The 15,707-nt window shown below is 41.1% G+C and overlaps 1 protein-coding gene across 1 annotated transcript in view; it reads right to left on the bottom strand.

Moving 5' to 3' along the window:
* Positions 1-3,992: 3,992 nt before the first annotated feature.
* Positions 3,993-15,707, bottom strand: part of zswim5 (zinc finger, SWIM-type containing 5) — a 43,310-nt gene continuing 31,595 nt past the window's right edge. Inside the window, exons 5-14 of the mRNA XM_079613276.1 lie at positions 14,431-14,607; positions 14,166-14,342; positions 13,147-13,293; positions 12,695-12,832; positions 11,035-11,292; positions 10,286-10,421; positions 9,264-9,421; positions 8,991-9,154; positions 7,864-7,945; positions 3,993-7,540 (exon numbers count right to left, since the gene is read on the bottom strand). Of these exons, the coding sequence (XP_079469402.1) occupies positions 6,678-7,540; positions 7,864-7,945; positions 8,991-9,154; positions 9,264-9,421; positions 10,286-10,421; positions 11,035-11,292; positions 12,695-12,832; positions 13,147-13,293; positions 14,166-14,342; positions 14,431-14,607 (2,300 nt within the window). The 3' untranslated portion in view covers positions 3,993-6,677. The remainder of the gene's footprint in view (positions 7,541-7,863; positions 7,946-8,990; positions 9,155-9,263; positions 9,422-10,285; positions 10,422-11,034; positions 11,293-12,694; positions 12,833-13,146; positions 13,294-14,165; positions 14,343-14,430; positions 14,608-15,707) is intronic.

The raw sequence follows: 15,707 nt of genomic DNA, 5'->3' as shown, positions 1-15,707 counted from the left end.
CCTCCTTTTAAGACAAACATCCCTCAGGGGAATTTCTCTGAGCTGAATGTCACATACCTAAATCATATGATTTTCTATTCCCTTTGTTTAGCAGGAGTGTTTCGGTGAGGGGTTTACCCCCTTGATCTATGATTACTGTCTCTCTTACTGCCTTTCGCATTTAGTAATAGAAATGTTAATCCCAGAGGACGTAATACCAAATGACGAATAAGCACAAATCCTTAAATCCAGTTGTTTTTGTTTTTGGGAAGGTGGGAATGGGATTCCCCAGCAACACATCACATGACGTGGTGACATACCAAAGATGTTTTTGAAGAACCCTGAACTTCAAAACAAGGATTTATTGGAATTACACATTTTTTCAATCATGTTAGAGCTTTCTGAACCCCATTTGTGTGTATGAAAAAGCATAATTTTGATACAGGATTTCAAACCCGTTATTTGTTAGCAAAACAAAAATTATTCCTAATTCAATTAGGGTCAAAGTTGTTTACTGTCTGTTTTAAAAGCGACCACAGGCTGTAAATTGAAACAACATGATAGATGTTGTCCCACACTCGTTTACAGTCATTTAGTTTGAAATGGCGGCAGCTGCACCGCTGGTGTGCGTTGTTGTCAATGCAGGATAAGTCTGGCCTTGATTGTGTGTTAGGTGCTGTAAGCCCCGCTGAAAGAAGAAACGTCCTGTAATCAATTTGCTGATTAGTGTTGTTGGATTTTTAAGCCCCTGCCGGCTCGCCGCTAGTTTGTGTCCATGGAGCACAGCTGTGATTGGGGGGCTGGGCCCGTTTCCTAGTGAGGCACAAGAACATACACACACGTGCACACATTTATTCTGTGATACCTCAAGGGGCTCCTGGCATTATTTTTAATTGCAACAATGAATCTATTAAAAAAAAAGAAGCTAAATTCCCCAAGGCCTCCTTTAAGATGCCACAAGGGGGATGAAAGTAGGGGGTTTGGGCTCAATCTCTCAGCAAATCAGCAGGCCTGAAAATCCAATATGTTCCTGAAGACAGCAGGCTGTACATCATTTGTCAGGTCCTTGCTCTATCACTGCTTTATCAGATGGGAGGGTTTTGGGGGGCTTGGCTCAAGATTGATTTGAAATATTGGGGAAAGAGAGGTAGAGGACTTCAAGTTGGTGTCAGTTTGGTGGAGTCACATCTTGTAAAATCGATTGGCTATTCTCACAATTCAGCATGTATGGTCATTAACATTTAGTTTTTTCTTTGGGTTAGATTTTGTTGCGGTGGGGTTAGGCATTTGGTGTGGTTGTTGGTGGTGTTGTTGGTGGGGGCGGGTTAAGCGATCGACAGCTCCGGTCTCGAGACTGCTGGCCTGGCACTGCTGTCAAATATGACTATGCGGGTCTGCAGATTGACGTATTAAAGACTTTAGATTGGACATCTTACCTCCACTCCGGTATTGCAGTGTCATACTAGTACGCAAGCGTGAGCCCGCCCACATGCTTTTCTGATTGGTTGTGCTTTGTGATTGTTTTGTAGCTAGGACACAATAAGGTTGGGTTTGTAAACAGTTAATGCAATAGCTAACATAGAATAACAACAAACAATCCTTAGCTTTTATTTATCTTGGTTAATGTTAATTTCTAAATATATAAATGCACGTTAATAAAGAATTTAAGTAACTTACATTTTAAGTAAAAGCACAAATTGATGCACTTCTCCGAGCCATGCATCGCAATGTTCCCCTTTGAATCAGTGATTTGATACAATTTCTTGAGTGAGTGAATAATTCAATGACTCGCTAAACAAGATATGTTGCCACCGATCGGCGTACCGTAACCTGTAAAATTGTTACTGAAAAATCCCATCACTATTACACAGACTGACAGTCTGTATGTAATGTGCAAACAGAAAAGAGTGGAGTGATACAATCAGTGAAAAGTCGGACTATATATTAGCGTTCCATAATCCACTCCAGCTCTCCATACCCGCTTAGCCCACACCACCTCCCACCTAAAAAAAAAGTCCCAAGCTGCCCCACCCCTCCTCAGCCAGTCTTCCGACACCCCAATTACAGAGGGATTCTGGGAAAATCAGAGCAGCAGAACAAAGCTCTGCAAATCAGCTCCCTGAAGAACACAATATGTGATTACGCTGACAGCAGAACCTGCCATGCAGGGTGCAAAGGACAAAGCTTCCTCTCACTGCACAAACCTGCCCAGAAGCACAACAGTTCTCAGAGTTGCCTGACAGGCTTGTGTGCTCCATGACTGCGTTTAGACGTCCTTTTTCTGATGATGGGTTGGGTTCTAATTAAAGAAAAGCCTCTGTAACATTGTTACACGTATAAACAATGCTTGTTTTCCCCCACCAATCCCAACACCTACTCCTCGCTCCAAATATGACAGCCTCAGCCTGCGCTGGAAGCTCAGAACAAGGTGGGAAAGCCAATTACTCGTCTCTCTTTTTCCTGGCGTGTCACTTCTGTTAAATCACTGAGCTAAGGAAATGCCTTCTCTTTGCAGCGTGTCTAACAGAGCCAAACCCATCCATATTTCAGCCAGCAGCACAGCCATGCTTGACAAACACTTACTCAGTGGTCCTCACAGGAGCAGAGCGCTGCACCGGGTCCAAGACACAATGAAGAGCAGCAGCTGTGAGGGACCCTGATGGATGGTACAGTTTGTATAAGCAGGCCCAAAGAGCATTGTTCCTGTCGACTGCATCTCTAACACAGTCAATCACTCTGACACAAGGTTTTCCTGGAGTTTATTGTGGTTTTAGTCTCAGAGTTTCTAAAGAGGAGACCGAAAGAGAGCTGGAGATATAGTCTGGACATCATGTGTCGGGGCATCAATAATTTTTTTGCAACTGCAGTGATTTTTCTGTGCGTTAAAGACCTCACGAGATGCGTGCATGTTAGCATACAGACTAACATACACACCTAACCTAAAAAGTTGACAGAATAAAGTTGTCTTTCTCTTCTGGATGAAAAAAATTTGTCCACTACCACTCAATGGTTTGAGGTCAGTAAGATTAAGAAATGATAAAGTCTCAAGGCAGCATTTAATTGATCAATAAAACATTGAAATATTTGAAATGTTTTCTATTTTAATACAATTTCAAATGTAATTTATTCCTGTGACGGCAAGGCGGCGTTTTCAGCATCACATGATCCTTCAGAAATCATTATAAGCGGATTTGCTGCTCAAGAAACATTTCTTATCAATGTTGAATACCGCTCTGCTGCGAAACCTCTTTTGTGGAAACTTTCAAGATTCCTTGAGGTTCAAAAGAACAGCATTTATTAGAATTTTGTTGTAAGTAGTTAAATGCATTTACTGTCACTTTTACTTTCTTTTCAAACCATCAGTTGGGCACAAATGCAGTGGCTTTGGTCATCGCTAGATAACAAAATGGACCCTTTTCACATTTACAGGTTTCTTAGAAGCGGAAGTCGTCATAATTGGGTAAAATTCTACAGTAGTGAACGGGAGACAACAGCAAACTTAATTTTTGTATTTCTATTTGCTTCCAATATCAAAATTAAAAATCCATGGTACCATTTCCCCAAATTCCCAAAATAGTGAGAAAAAAAAAATCACATATACTGCCAATGTCATAGAATACAAAATATAGCGTTATAAATGTATATTACTTAAAAAAAAAAAAAAAAAAATGCAATGATTTGCAATGTTGATAACTGGAAATGCATCACCACAGTTTATGAAAAAGGTCCATCACAATTTATTTGCAGCCCTGGTATCAGTAAATGCTAATATTGCAAGAGTTTCATAATAATAATAATAATAGATTAAGCATCTACACATGACATTGTGGTATTTCTGGACCATGACAAACTAAAGGCTACTGACTTATTTTACCCCCCAAAATAAAAATATCCGCTATATCCCAAATACCTGTTTCGAGAGGAAAAAAATACATACAAAAATAAAACTTGCACTTCATAAAGAGCCAAGATTACAGTAGCTGTAGATCACGTTACATTGAAATAGGCAAAGACGTGTTTCACACTTTATTCATAGAAAAGCACTGAAATTCAACACAAATCATATAAAATGGTAGTAGCATTACATAAATAGTAATAAATTTTTGTTTATAGACATTAGCTCAAGAGGTTGCACAAACAAAAAGTGTTGATGAACTATACTTTTGTGGCAACAAATACTGGATACCTTTTTATAATTCAGTAGCACAAAGAGGCGACAAACACTTTCCCTTAAATTAAAACGAAACAAAATCAAACAGTAGATGAACTAGTGAACAATCTCTACCAGCGATTATTTTTTTCCTTCTAAACTCTAGGGACAGATCAAAACACTGGTACAGTTAACACATACAGGACACTTAAGAGTATGGAAGAGAGAAATCAAAAGCCAGAGGAGGTTATTCTCTTTTTGAGATGCCATTGGACCAACTAGTTAGCTACAGAAAATGCTCGTTTTTTTAACCTTTTTCTTTTCTTTCTTTTTTTTATATAGTTTTTCTTTTTTTAATCAAACAGGCAGCACTATTATCATTCTGCAAATGTGTTGAAAAAAAATGTCCTAATCTGTGAGCTTCCTCTTGGGTCCATCCACTGAGCTCCCTGACAGAGCAGGTTGAGGAGCAAAGGCTGCATAATGTGACTAACACCTTGTGGTTTGAGTATGCCACTGCTGAGGCAACTAGTATGAATTTTTAAACAAACTATGAACGAAAATAACCAAAAATTTCAACCAGCAAACTACTTAAATGAAAGTGACCAACCTTAACCAACAACATTGAGAAATCTCCTCAAGATTTAGCCTTTACCGGAGCATCTATCAAGGTCTCAATTAGGCAATAGTAAGACGCAACCTCAAAACAGGCCTTGTTGCCCTCAATACAAGATAATCACGACCCTAAAGTACGTTGACCATGTCGCAGCGAAGGAGAATGCCAGATGCCCTTCTTCCTTGTGTGGGCCAGTTGAAGGTGTAGGTCCATTTTCTCTTGACGATCTCCACTGACATTAGCAACACAATGTCCTGAAACACGTGCAGTGCTTTCAGAAGACTATAAGGCTTCAAAGTAAAGAGTTGTATGTAGATCAAAGGCAAAATCCATCCAAACTTGAAGCTCGTGCAGATTACTTTACTTACAGATACAAACGGTTGAATTTCGGGAGAGCGCCCCCACCCCCCAGCCAAACAAGGAGAAAAGTCAGAGGAGGATCAGGGGGGAAGAGGGCAAATTATGAAGTGGTTCTGCATAGTCTGTTCATAAACGTTTGTCCTCTCCTTTCTTCTTATTCTTTACATGCTTCTTCTTGCAAAAAGGTATTACAAAAACAAAATAGGATACAAATAAAACAGTAAATCAGAAATGTACACAGGAGCACCTGAGAAATGTTCTGAAGTCTTTCCTCTTACGGTCATCACATTCCCAGCCCAACAAATTCAAGTATCCGAAAAGAAAAACATACAGTCATCATAAATAATTATAACTTTACAATTTTTTGAATTGACACTTTCATATTTACAATATCTTAAATGCTTATGCTACTATTTTTTTCTGTTTTGTTTCTTTAAGTGATTCCCTGAGAACGGAGTTGAGCATATCATTTCTTGTTTCCTCTCTTCTCGTTTTCCTTCAGATGGAAGCCGCAGAGTGCATTCTAAGTGTTCGGATCCACTGGGGCACTTGTGGAGGGCGGAGGTCATGGAATGTGGAAGATATTACAGTTTAAAGCCAGCTAATTTCGTATTCTGCCAATACAACCATTTTTTGTCCAATGCATCTATACAACTCACCTAATTTTTACACAGTAAGTAATTGCGTATCCGAATGCGTCGTGTAGGGGATGGAATTTAATGAAGTGCTAGTACATATATATTATTACTGCTACTCAATCTCACACAAGTCTTTTTGTTTCTGCTTCTGTTTTTGTTTTTCCACTGAGGTAACAGAGAAACATATATGGCTGATATTGATGGGTAAATATCTTGGTTTTGTTCAAATTCAGTAAGACCAGGAAACAGCATGGAAGGATTGAGCACACAGGTATTCTTTTAGGTCGTTGTCTTTCCTGCACTGAATTTTCGAACAGAGATTAAGATGAGCCGATAGTAACAAACACAGGAGAGAGGGGAGGGCTCATGTCTTGTGGCTCGCTTGAGTCGTGGTTGGGAGGTTCAACAGAGTTGCAGTATAAGTTTGAGGTGATGTGATGTGCCTGTCTCACTCTTAAAATCAGGCCTTTTCCAGAGAGAGTTAAAGCTGATCCGTAAAATACGATCGAGGTATGCTGATAACACTGTATGCGAGTGTTTCAGGAATGACCGTTTTGATTTAAGTGTTCAAGCCTCTTTCCAAAACCAAAATCTCCCCCACGCTCAATTTACCACATAATCATTTGGTTTCTCTTTATGTGCCACTTTTACATTTTTATCACAATATCTTGATTACACAAAATCAAGAATGTGCCAAAACAAAAACATAAATGGTCAATATTACAGTTGTTCTTCTCCCCTCCACAGGTTCGACCTGGTAGAATAACTTGTGAACAGGAATTGTTCACAATAAAAAAAAACAAGACGAAACAGATCAAAACAAATGGATAAAATGTAAAAATTCACCAAAGATGACCAAAAAAGGAAGAATAAAATAATGCCTTAAATAAATGAAGAATGAAAGAAGAAAGAGTTTCCCGCGGTCAGGCGAGGTTCAACCGAAACGTTCCCGTACCAACATCATGAGTTTCTTCTTGCCCTTATAGATTTGTTTGAGGTTGTCTATAAACTGGGCGAACTGAATGTGGCCATCTTGGGCCAATAAGAAGGTCTCGCGTGCCTTACTGAGAAACTCAATGAACTCTCCATAGTGGCGCGGGCTGATGTGCGTGAGGCGGGAGTGGGTGGTGTTGATGTAGGCGCTGATGGTGGCGTCCAGTAGCTGTCTCAAAGGGGCTTTGTCAGTGCTCATAAGCTTGCCCGAGTTACGTCTGCCAGGAATGCCGGCCAGGCCGGGGGCCGTCATGGTGCAGCGCCGCAGAATGTCCGAGAGCACCGTGGCGCAATGAACGCTTTTAACCACCAGGGGGATAATGGCGGCCAGCTCATTCTTGCCCAGCGAGTGGCTGAGAGCGCAAGCCCACAGCACGTCGTTGATGGCCGGATGAGTGTCTTGGTTGTAGGCCAGGTTCAAGTGGGTCATGGCGAGAGACGCCAGTTTGAAGGCTCTAAGGGGGTAGCCGCGGTGCTCCATGTAGCGGGCGATGGTGAAGAGCTGAGAGTAGGTCATGCCTGTGGAGGCAGCGTCGATGACTATCTGGTAAGCCGTCTCGAAGGCGATGTGGTCCTTCTCGCAAAGGGTGAGGGCGGACAGGGCACAGTTTTGGGGATCCTTCATGGCGCACTGCAGTGCCAGGGTGCGCGCACAGCTGGCGAGTTCCTCCCGCTGCGGGTAGTCGAGGCTCAGGCGCAGGATGGTGTTGTGGGACATCACTGTGGCTGCCACTATGCTGGTTGCCTCAGTGGGGGTGAAGAGAGTGTACCAGCTTTGCAATATGCTGACCAATGCTCTTAACCCTGCAATGAGACCAAAGAACCAATCAGAACAGAGACAACATTTGCCTTGGTTCTATCTGCATTTAGAAACCACAATGATAAACGTATCATCATTTTCAGTTAAACTATTAGCTGATTTCACATAGTACTGCAGTTTAAAAACATTGCAACATCATAGGTCTGTTAGTTTGATTTAGCCAAAATGGGACGGATGCGATTTCCGTCTGGAAAAAAGCATTTACATGACATTTTAAAAACACAAAACTATTAAAGTGCATGTCAATGTCTTGAATGAAATCCTTGTTAATTTAAACATCAAAATCAGAGTGTTGCTTGATACAGACCGACTTCAGTAGCACATGTGACTAGCCAGCGAACCATCTCCCTCCGCCTCCAGTTGAGTGTGGAAAGGGTCATCCTCATCACCTGCAGAGAAATCATATCGCATTAGACACAAAAGATGCAGAACAAATATGCAATGAGTACATTTAAATGTACATCAAAACAACTACCAGAAATAAAACCGACATATAAAACCAGACTATAAAAGAAAACAGTCTTTACGCTACCGGTAAAAAAGCTCGGGTCAGTACGATAAAAAAAAAAAAAAAGAAGAAGAAATTAACACTTCAACAAGGTTACATTAAATTGATCAAAAGTGACAGTAAAGAAATCTATGTTACAAAATATTTATTTTATTTCAAAATAAATGCTGTTCTTTTGACCTTTTTAATTTATCAAAGAATCCTGAATGTTTTTTTTTTTGTTTTTTCATTTTCACAAAAATAGCAGCACAGCTGTCTTCAACATAATATTTTTTTGAGCAGCAAATCATCATATTAGAATGATTTCTGAAGTATCATATAACACTGAAACTTCGTCAGGAATAAATTACATTTTAAAATATATTCAAATATAAAACTTATTAACAGAAATTGTAAAACCATTTCACAATACTCTTCTTTTTTTTTTAAACAAATAAATGCAGCTTTGGTGAGGATAAGATACTTCTTAAAACAAAAATTAACAACCACCAATGGTTGAATGACAGTGTATAATATGCACATCTGTTTACACTGGACATCTCGTGTAAACATCAGAAAAGGGTAAAAAAGTATATATATGCAGAGAGAAATTGAAGGTAATGGGGAAGAAAGAAAGAAAGAAAGAAAGAAAGAAAGAAAGAAAGAAAGAAAGAAAGAAAGAAAGAAAGAAAGAAAGAAAGAAAGAAAGAAAGAAAGAAAGAAAGAAAGAAAGAAAGAAAGAAAGAAAGAAAGAAAGAAAGAAAGAAAGAAAGAAAGAAAGAAAGAAAGAAAGAAAGAAAACTGTGGGCTCATTGGATGTCCAATAAAAATAATGTTTTAGGATGACTTTTCATGTTGGCATAGTTGGTCTAAGACCAAGAATGTAATCAGACTCAATAATGAACTAAATCAAACCAGACATCACATAATGATCCATTTAGATTTACCTGGAGGCCGAGCTCCAGCGCAACATTGAGCAGCGTGATGTCAGGAGGGTTATCTGCCGGAGTGGCGATCTTGAATGCATCCTGAGCCAATTTGAAGATGAGGGAAGAGGAGTGGATGTGCTTCTGAATGGCCTCCAAAACAGTCCGCAATCTCAACATGTCACCTAAGACACAAAACAGACTCCACTTAGCTAAACATGGGCACAGCACATAAAAGTTTGTTTAAAGTGAACCTCACGTGACTCGTCGTGAGTGATCGTGTGTAGTGCTCACCCTTAGCGGCAGTAAGCATGGTGGAGGCCAGTTCACACTGCTGAGACTCCAGGTGGCCCAACGTGAACCAGCGTGGGTATCTGCTGGGCACTATGGAGATGCCGTGGTGAGGGTGCCCTACGTCACCCGAGGGAGCCGTGGACTCCAGCACTGGAAGCCTGCAGTAAACATGTTTATACTGGATTATTCACACATGTAAGACTCTCGTTATTCACATAGCCTATAACAAGACCAATATATAAGCTCAACACCGTTGCGATTCACTGATTTCTACAGCCTTTTACTCTGTATTCTGATAATCATGTCTGAGTAAACAGAGTGCTACTTCCACACATACCAGTACTCATGTTTCTGCTAGCTCTGTCTGAATGCAAGTAATTGGAAATAGCGCTCTATGCTCTGCTACTCCTGTCTGAGTGAACACTACACTAGCTCAGACTCACAGAAGGTGCGCAGAGGGAGCAGTGCTATTGATTGTGTATCAGTGAGGATTGTGATGAGCTAGACTCAGATAATGATGCCTCGGTGCAGATATACAGTAATAAGGTCCCATAAAGGCTTTATATGGCTGGAGCTAGAGTGTAAATCACACATAATGTGGAGATTCGATCTAATTTAAGGAACTGTGCTCCATAATTAAAGGTGAAAACAATGCACACATTTAAAATGCACATTAAAAACATCATTTACAAACATAAGTTTTCTTTTAGCTTTAATATATAGCACTGTTCAAATGTTAGGGGTCAGTAAGAATTTGTCTAAAAAAAATAATACTTTTATTCAGCAAGGATGCATTAAACTGATCAAAAGTGACTGTAAAGACATTTATAATGTTTTTTAACACTGATATATTATTTATATATTTTTTTTATCAAGTGGCGTCTATTGTATTGTCTTATTGTTCGATGTGGATGTGTATTGATGTAAATTAATGTGAGACCGTAACCGCTGTAGGATGCAAGACAATTTTTGGAAGAAATTCCAACAGTAAAGTGAAAAATTTAATTGAACTGAATTCGCACCTCATTGCACGAAGGCCCAGTTTATACGCCAGGTCGGTGTCATGCGGCAGGAGAGCGGTGAACAGGTACTTGGCAAATGTGTGCATGGGAACGCTCTCCCTGTGGATGACCTCCCCCAGACCACTGAAGGGACCACCTGTACATACGGAGAGAGAGAGAGAAGACCATATCAAAACCGAGCTGTCCGTCTTATCACATTGCAGGGTTGAGTCAGGCTTGATGGACAGGAGGCTGGTGAGTCAGTGAGGGCACGCACAGCAAGTGAGAGAGAAATCTGAGTCGAGCGTATCGCTGGGACGGCTGGGGAGGACGATGAGAAGGCAAACAGGCGGCAAGGCCTCATGGGCTTTGACAGAGTCTGTCCTCCCTAGTAGCAGCGCAGATGTCTGCTCTAAGGTTACACCGCATGTCAGTGGGAGGCTCAGATGCAGGGTGGCCTGTTTTGGGGAAGGGAGTTGGGGACACTGCAGAGGCCAGCCTGCAGATCTTTTTACAGGCATAACACTCTCTCTCTCCCACACACATACAAATATATATTATATATATATATATATTCAAGCTAGAGATGGGGAGGAGGAAAAGATAAAAGTAGGGGGGGGGGGAAACATGGGAGAAAAAGGTTGTGGGAAAAGCGAGCGAACAGTGAGGGGAGGAAACCGCTCCACACATGGAGGATAGTGCCTATGGGGTGATGACAAGAGCAAAAGGTTGAAAAGTGGATGTAATATTGAGAACAAGAGAGTTTGTACCTTCTAAAAGGAGGATGGCTTGTTTGCGCAGTGTCTGCACCAATACGTCATCCAGCTCCATTTCCTGCAGCTTGGCCACAATCTGCTCCTCATTTCGGCACACCTTGTCCTGGGCGTACAGCCCCTCGGGCATCAGCCGCTGCTGCCCCATGCCCATCAGCGCCACCTCTAGCGCCAGCGCCAGGTATGACTCTCCTCCGTCAGGACATCCCCAGACTGGTACATGCTGGTAAACTGGAGGCTTGGGCTCACCAGAATCTATTAGGAAACAAAGTAGCGTTTGTTAAATGTTAATTTACAGCTTTTTACAAATGTTCTTTTTATTAACAAAATAATTTGTTATAATTTGCATTGCTAAAGATAAGGCAAGTATATACACTACCATTCAAAAGTGTGGTGTCAGAAATACTTTTTAAATGTAAATTGTTTTGTCTCTGCTCGCCAAGGCTGTATTTATTTGATCAATAATAGTGAAAACAATAATGTGAAATATTAGTACAATGTAACAAAAGTGTCACTTTTTAATCAATTTGATTAATATTTGCTGAATAAAAGCATTTCTTAAAAAAAAAAAAAAAAAAAAAAAATATATATATATATATATATCTTACTGACCCTAAATTTATACATATAAAACACCACAAACTAACGCATCTATATAAATGTCCGATGATGTTTGCATGAAAGCTGAGAAAAAACACCATCTGTTTGGTAAGAATTTAGACCCTAAACACCAGCTCACTTAAATCCCCCTTGCAATTTATACTGTTGGTCAATCCTGTTTGTACAGAAGGGAGCGGACAGGGATCAATGGGTTCACCATCATCCGGCTACACTGTAACAACATCTCTACTGGCATTTCACAATCATAAAAAAAAAACATACAAAACAACTTAACCAAGCTATGGTGTCCTATCCTGATTTGGTTTTGGTTTACAGTAAATTGCCAAAGTAGTAAAGCAGAGAGATTAGAGAGAGCATTGTTTTGGCTTTCCACACTGCTGTGGCCGCCGCTGCAGCTGCTGTTGCTGGTCCTGCTAAGCTAAGATCCTGACCTTCGGACAATCTGATTGGTTTAAACTGAGAGTCCGCCCCCATCCCAGCACATGCCAGATGTTTCCAACTGTGCAACAGAGTCAAACAAAGAGCTATGCTCTCTAACACATATACAAACATACAGTGTAATACACAACAGACGCAAACACACCCCAATACAACCGCTACAGTGCCATGGCCAAAGGGAGAGTGCTACAATGGGACAAGCGCACAGATATGAACAAACTCTTCCAAGTCACAGTACCATTTGCCAGTATTATTCAGGGACACAATGCCTCTCTGTGGGTTCCTCATTACAGGAATACAATGGTCGACACTTTCCACTGGCCTGAGCTGGGAGGGATGTATGGAATGCAAATGCTGATTGATTTTATACGTTTTACACCACTGAGTGGATAGAATGACCTTTCTGATACAATAGCACCCCTTAACACTGCACAGAATAGGAGGGCAATTGTAAAGAGCGAGGAGATGGGGCTCCAGCAGACTGAATGAAGCTCTCAAAGACACAGGCCAGTTGCTGAGCGAGGAACCGAATAATGCCCAAGGCGTCTCAGAGAGTTGTAAAAGGACAGAAGCCTGATGACAGCATATAATTGTGTACCTCCAGTATCCATGGTATTGTCATCCTCCACTCGACAAGTCTCTGTGAGGGTGGCGAAAAGGCAGCCAATAGGGTCAAGGGGGTGGCCCACCCAGCCCTCAAGATTGGTGGTGTTGGTCATTCCCCTCTGCAGCAGTTCTGAGGACAGAACCAGAAATATTTACTTGTATTGGGAACATATGAATCAACATGTCAATGCTTAAATTACTATCAAAACAAGCACTTTTCAATTTTAATGGTGCACATGGCTGTTTCTAAAGTCACCCTGAGCAAAGTTAAAAGTGCAGAAGTTCTGAAATATACTGTACTAGTTTTCTTTTGATGAGTCTACAAATTCATTGAAATGGTTATTCTTGAAAAGATAAGGCTAGTGATTAAGCAGTAATAAATACAAATTTGTGAGCACTTGGAGCTAGGCCATACATTATGCAAATCAGAACAATGTGTGTTACCTTTCTTTTGATGCTTGTATATGTCTAATTGCCGTTGCTGTTGGAGCCGGAGGGTGTTGATTATTGCAACAGCCAGTCGCAAGGCTTCTCTGGGGTAACCATGGGAACGCAGAGCATCCACCCTGGCGCAGGCTGTAGGCACATGATCTGGAACAAGTCACATGACATGGTATAAACATGGTGGGGCTCCTCTCAGATGGGACAGTTTCTCAGATTTCAAGTTACACGTTTCAGACCAAAACTTAATGGAAACTGCTTATTTTAGTTCCTGGATCATACAGAAGTGAAATCAGACAGATAACGACACAAAGCAGAAAGGGTCTTACTGAGAGCGAAGTTTCCTCTCAGACTCTCCGTTTCTCACCAAGAACGAGAACTATAACTATAACGATGACTACTCAACTCAACTCAGATTTATTTATATAGCACCACTAAAAGCATCAATTGTTGACCAAGGTGCTGTACATCAGACGTCATCAGCATTCCGCACCGAGTACAATATAGATTACAAACGAAATACAAAACAGACCAAACACAGCACACATCAACTACAGTTATAAGCCAAAGAAAAAAAATACGTTTTAAGTTTTGCTTTAAACTCAAGCAGTGAAGAAGCAGTTCTAATGGGGACAAGGAGGCTGTTCCAAATATATAGTGTCCACACCAATGCACGATAACATTCGGTTTAGAAGTACACATTGAGATTTCCGCTGCTTTAAATTATCAAGCTCGGGTGGATTTTGAACTGCTGTCTATGTTTTTATCATTCATCGGCTGGAAAAGTGATTCCAACAATATCGTTCTTCTGTGTAATTATCGTTATAGCTGCAATTCTCATAAAAATTTAGCAATTATTAAAATTTCATAGTTATTGCCCTTGGTGTGAACAGGCCTTTGTTCAAGTGTCTGATTTAGGAAAAACTCACCCACTAGAGATCCCTGAACTGACTGGCTTCTCAGAACAGAATCAACACGGTCAAACATAGCTTGAAATGGCTGAAAAGTATGTAAATACGTACCCAACCACAGTGGCAGGCCCTGGGGGTTGAAGAGCAGGCTTTCTCCCTCTCTCTGGTAGGCTGGGGACATGTAGAAATCACTACTGATGATTCTCTGCAAGTGACTATCCTGCCAGTGCAGGTCACAGGCCTCCATTGCTCTTGTGAACACCGTTCTTCTAGGCCGGGCCAGTGAGTCTACACAGAGTAAAATACGGTTATGTGAGCAACAAACATCGAGATAAGTGGATAATTTCAGGTTTGGATCAACTGAAGGGAAGCTTACCCTGAGCCAGGTTGCTCTGTGGCAGAGCATTGGTGATGTTGGGCAGCTCGCTGCCGTAATTGCCATCCTCTAGAGGGCAGATGTCCATGTCTCCCCATTTTTTCAGCTGTCTCAGCCAGCCGTTCTTCTCTTCACTCTTACAGTGCGGGTTCAGCACGATACACACCCACAGCGCACCTGCAAACCCACAGTGCACAGACATCTTTATAACTGAAGTGTGGCTTATAAAAGAGTGAGAAACTAAAAAGGTAAAATGAGCATAAAAGAATAAAGAGAGAAAAAGAGGAGGTTGTATTGAATTTTAGGTTGCCACTTTTCCCATTTTTATGCACTATTTAAACCAGTTTAGTCTTTTGATTAGTTACTTAATGTGAAATGGAAAATCAGTGCATTTAATGGAAGAGGTTCTAGCGCATCAATGTCAAATACTGGTACTGAGGAGCGTATGAATTTTGGCATGTGTAGGGTTGTCTGGTGCACTCGTGTAACTGGTGGGGTTGCGCGATGCCTTTTTGTATCTAGGTAACAGATAGGTGGTCTGCATCTTTTTCCACTGCTGTCATGTACACAAAGCTCTTATTGGCCGAATTGCTGTGCTCCGGTCAATCAACACGGCTGTCAACTGAAGCACAGAACTGTCTTGGTCTTGGACATTAATTAGACTCTCATATTGTGCCTGCTCTTGAAAATCAGAATGCACAGTCATCTCAGCAGTTGCGTCTTGTTTACAGCTACAACCGTTTTGGAGGAAGAGGAAGCCAGAGATGCAGCTCTCAAATGAGCCTCTTCAGGATGTGCTCTCATCAACCTCTTTAAATGGCCCGATCAATAGGAGGCAGCTTTAAGCCTCATTGATCCTGGCCCTTTCATGACATCCCGATAGAGGCGGGCGGCCAGTCCTGTGTATGTGCCGCAGACTAAGTCAGTCGTGGACTGATCCACTTGCCCTGACTGAACTGCTGCAGGTCAGACGGTGCACATGGACAAATGTGCTTAAGGCTAAGGATATTGAACCAAGGAGAAGAGGAGTAAGTAATAATGATTAAGATTCAATTCTGTAGAACTACAGAAGAGGGATGAGGATGTACGTTAGTGTTTAAATACTGGTCTTTTGTATACTGTGCTGCTATGCTGCTCAGAAAACGTGATTTAGCTTAGTAGGATACCTTCTTTAATACATTGTTGATAAAGGAACCACATCCTAATAAACGGTAATAAGCTAAACCTTGCAACTAACCCTGCATTAAACATCCTAAAATCAGAGGTAATTTTGACTG

The sequence above is a fragment of the Phoxinus phoxinus genome (assembly GCF_949152265.1).
Source record: "Phoxinus phoxinus genome assembly, chromosome: 5".
In the NCBI taxonomy this organism is placed as follows: domain Eukaryota; kingdom Metazoa; phylum Chordata; class Actinopteri; order Cypriniformes; family Leuciscidae; genus Phoxinus; species Phoxinus phoxinus.
The sequence above is the reverse complement of the archived record's forward strand: the minus strand, read 5'-3'. Positions and strand labels throughout refer to the sequence as shown.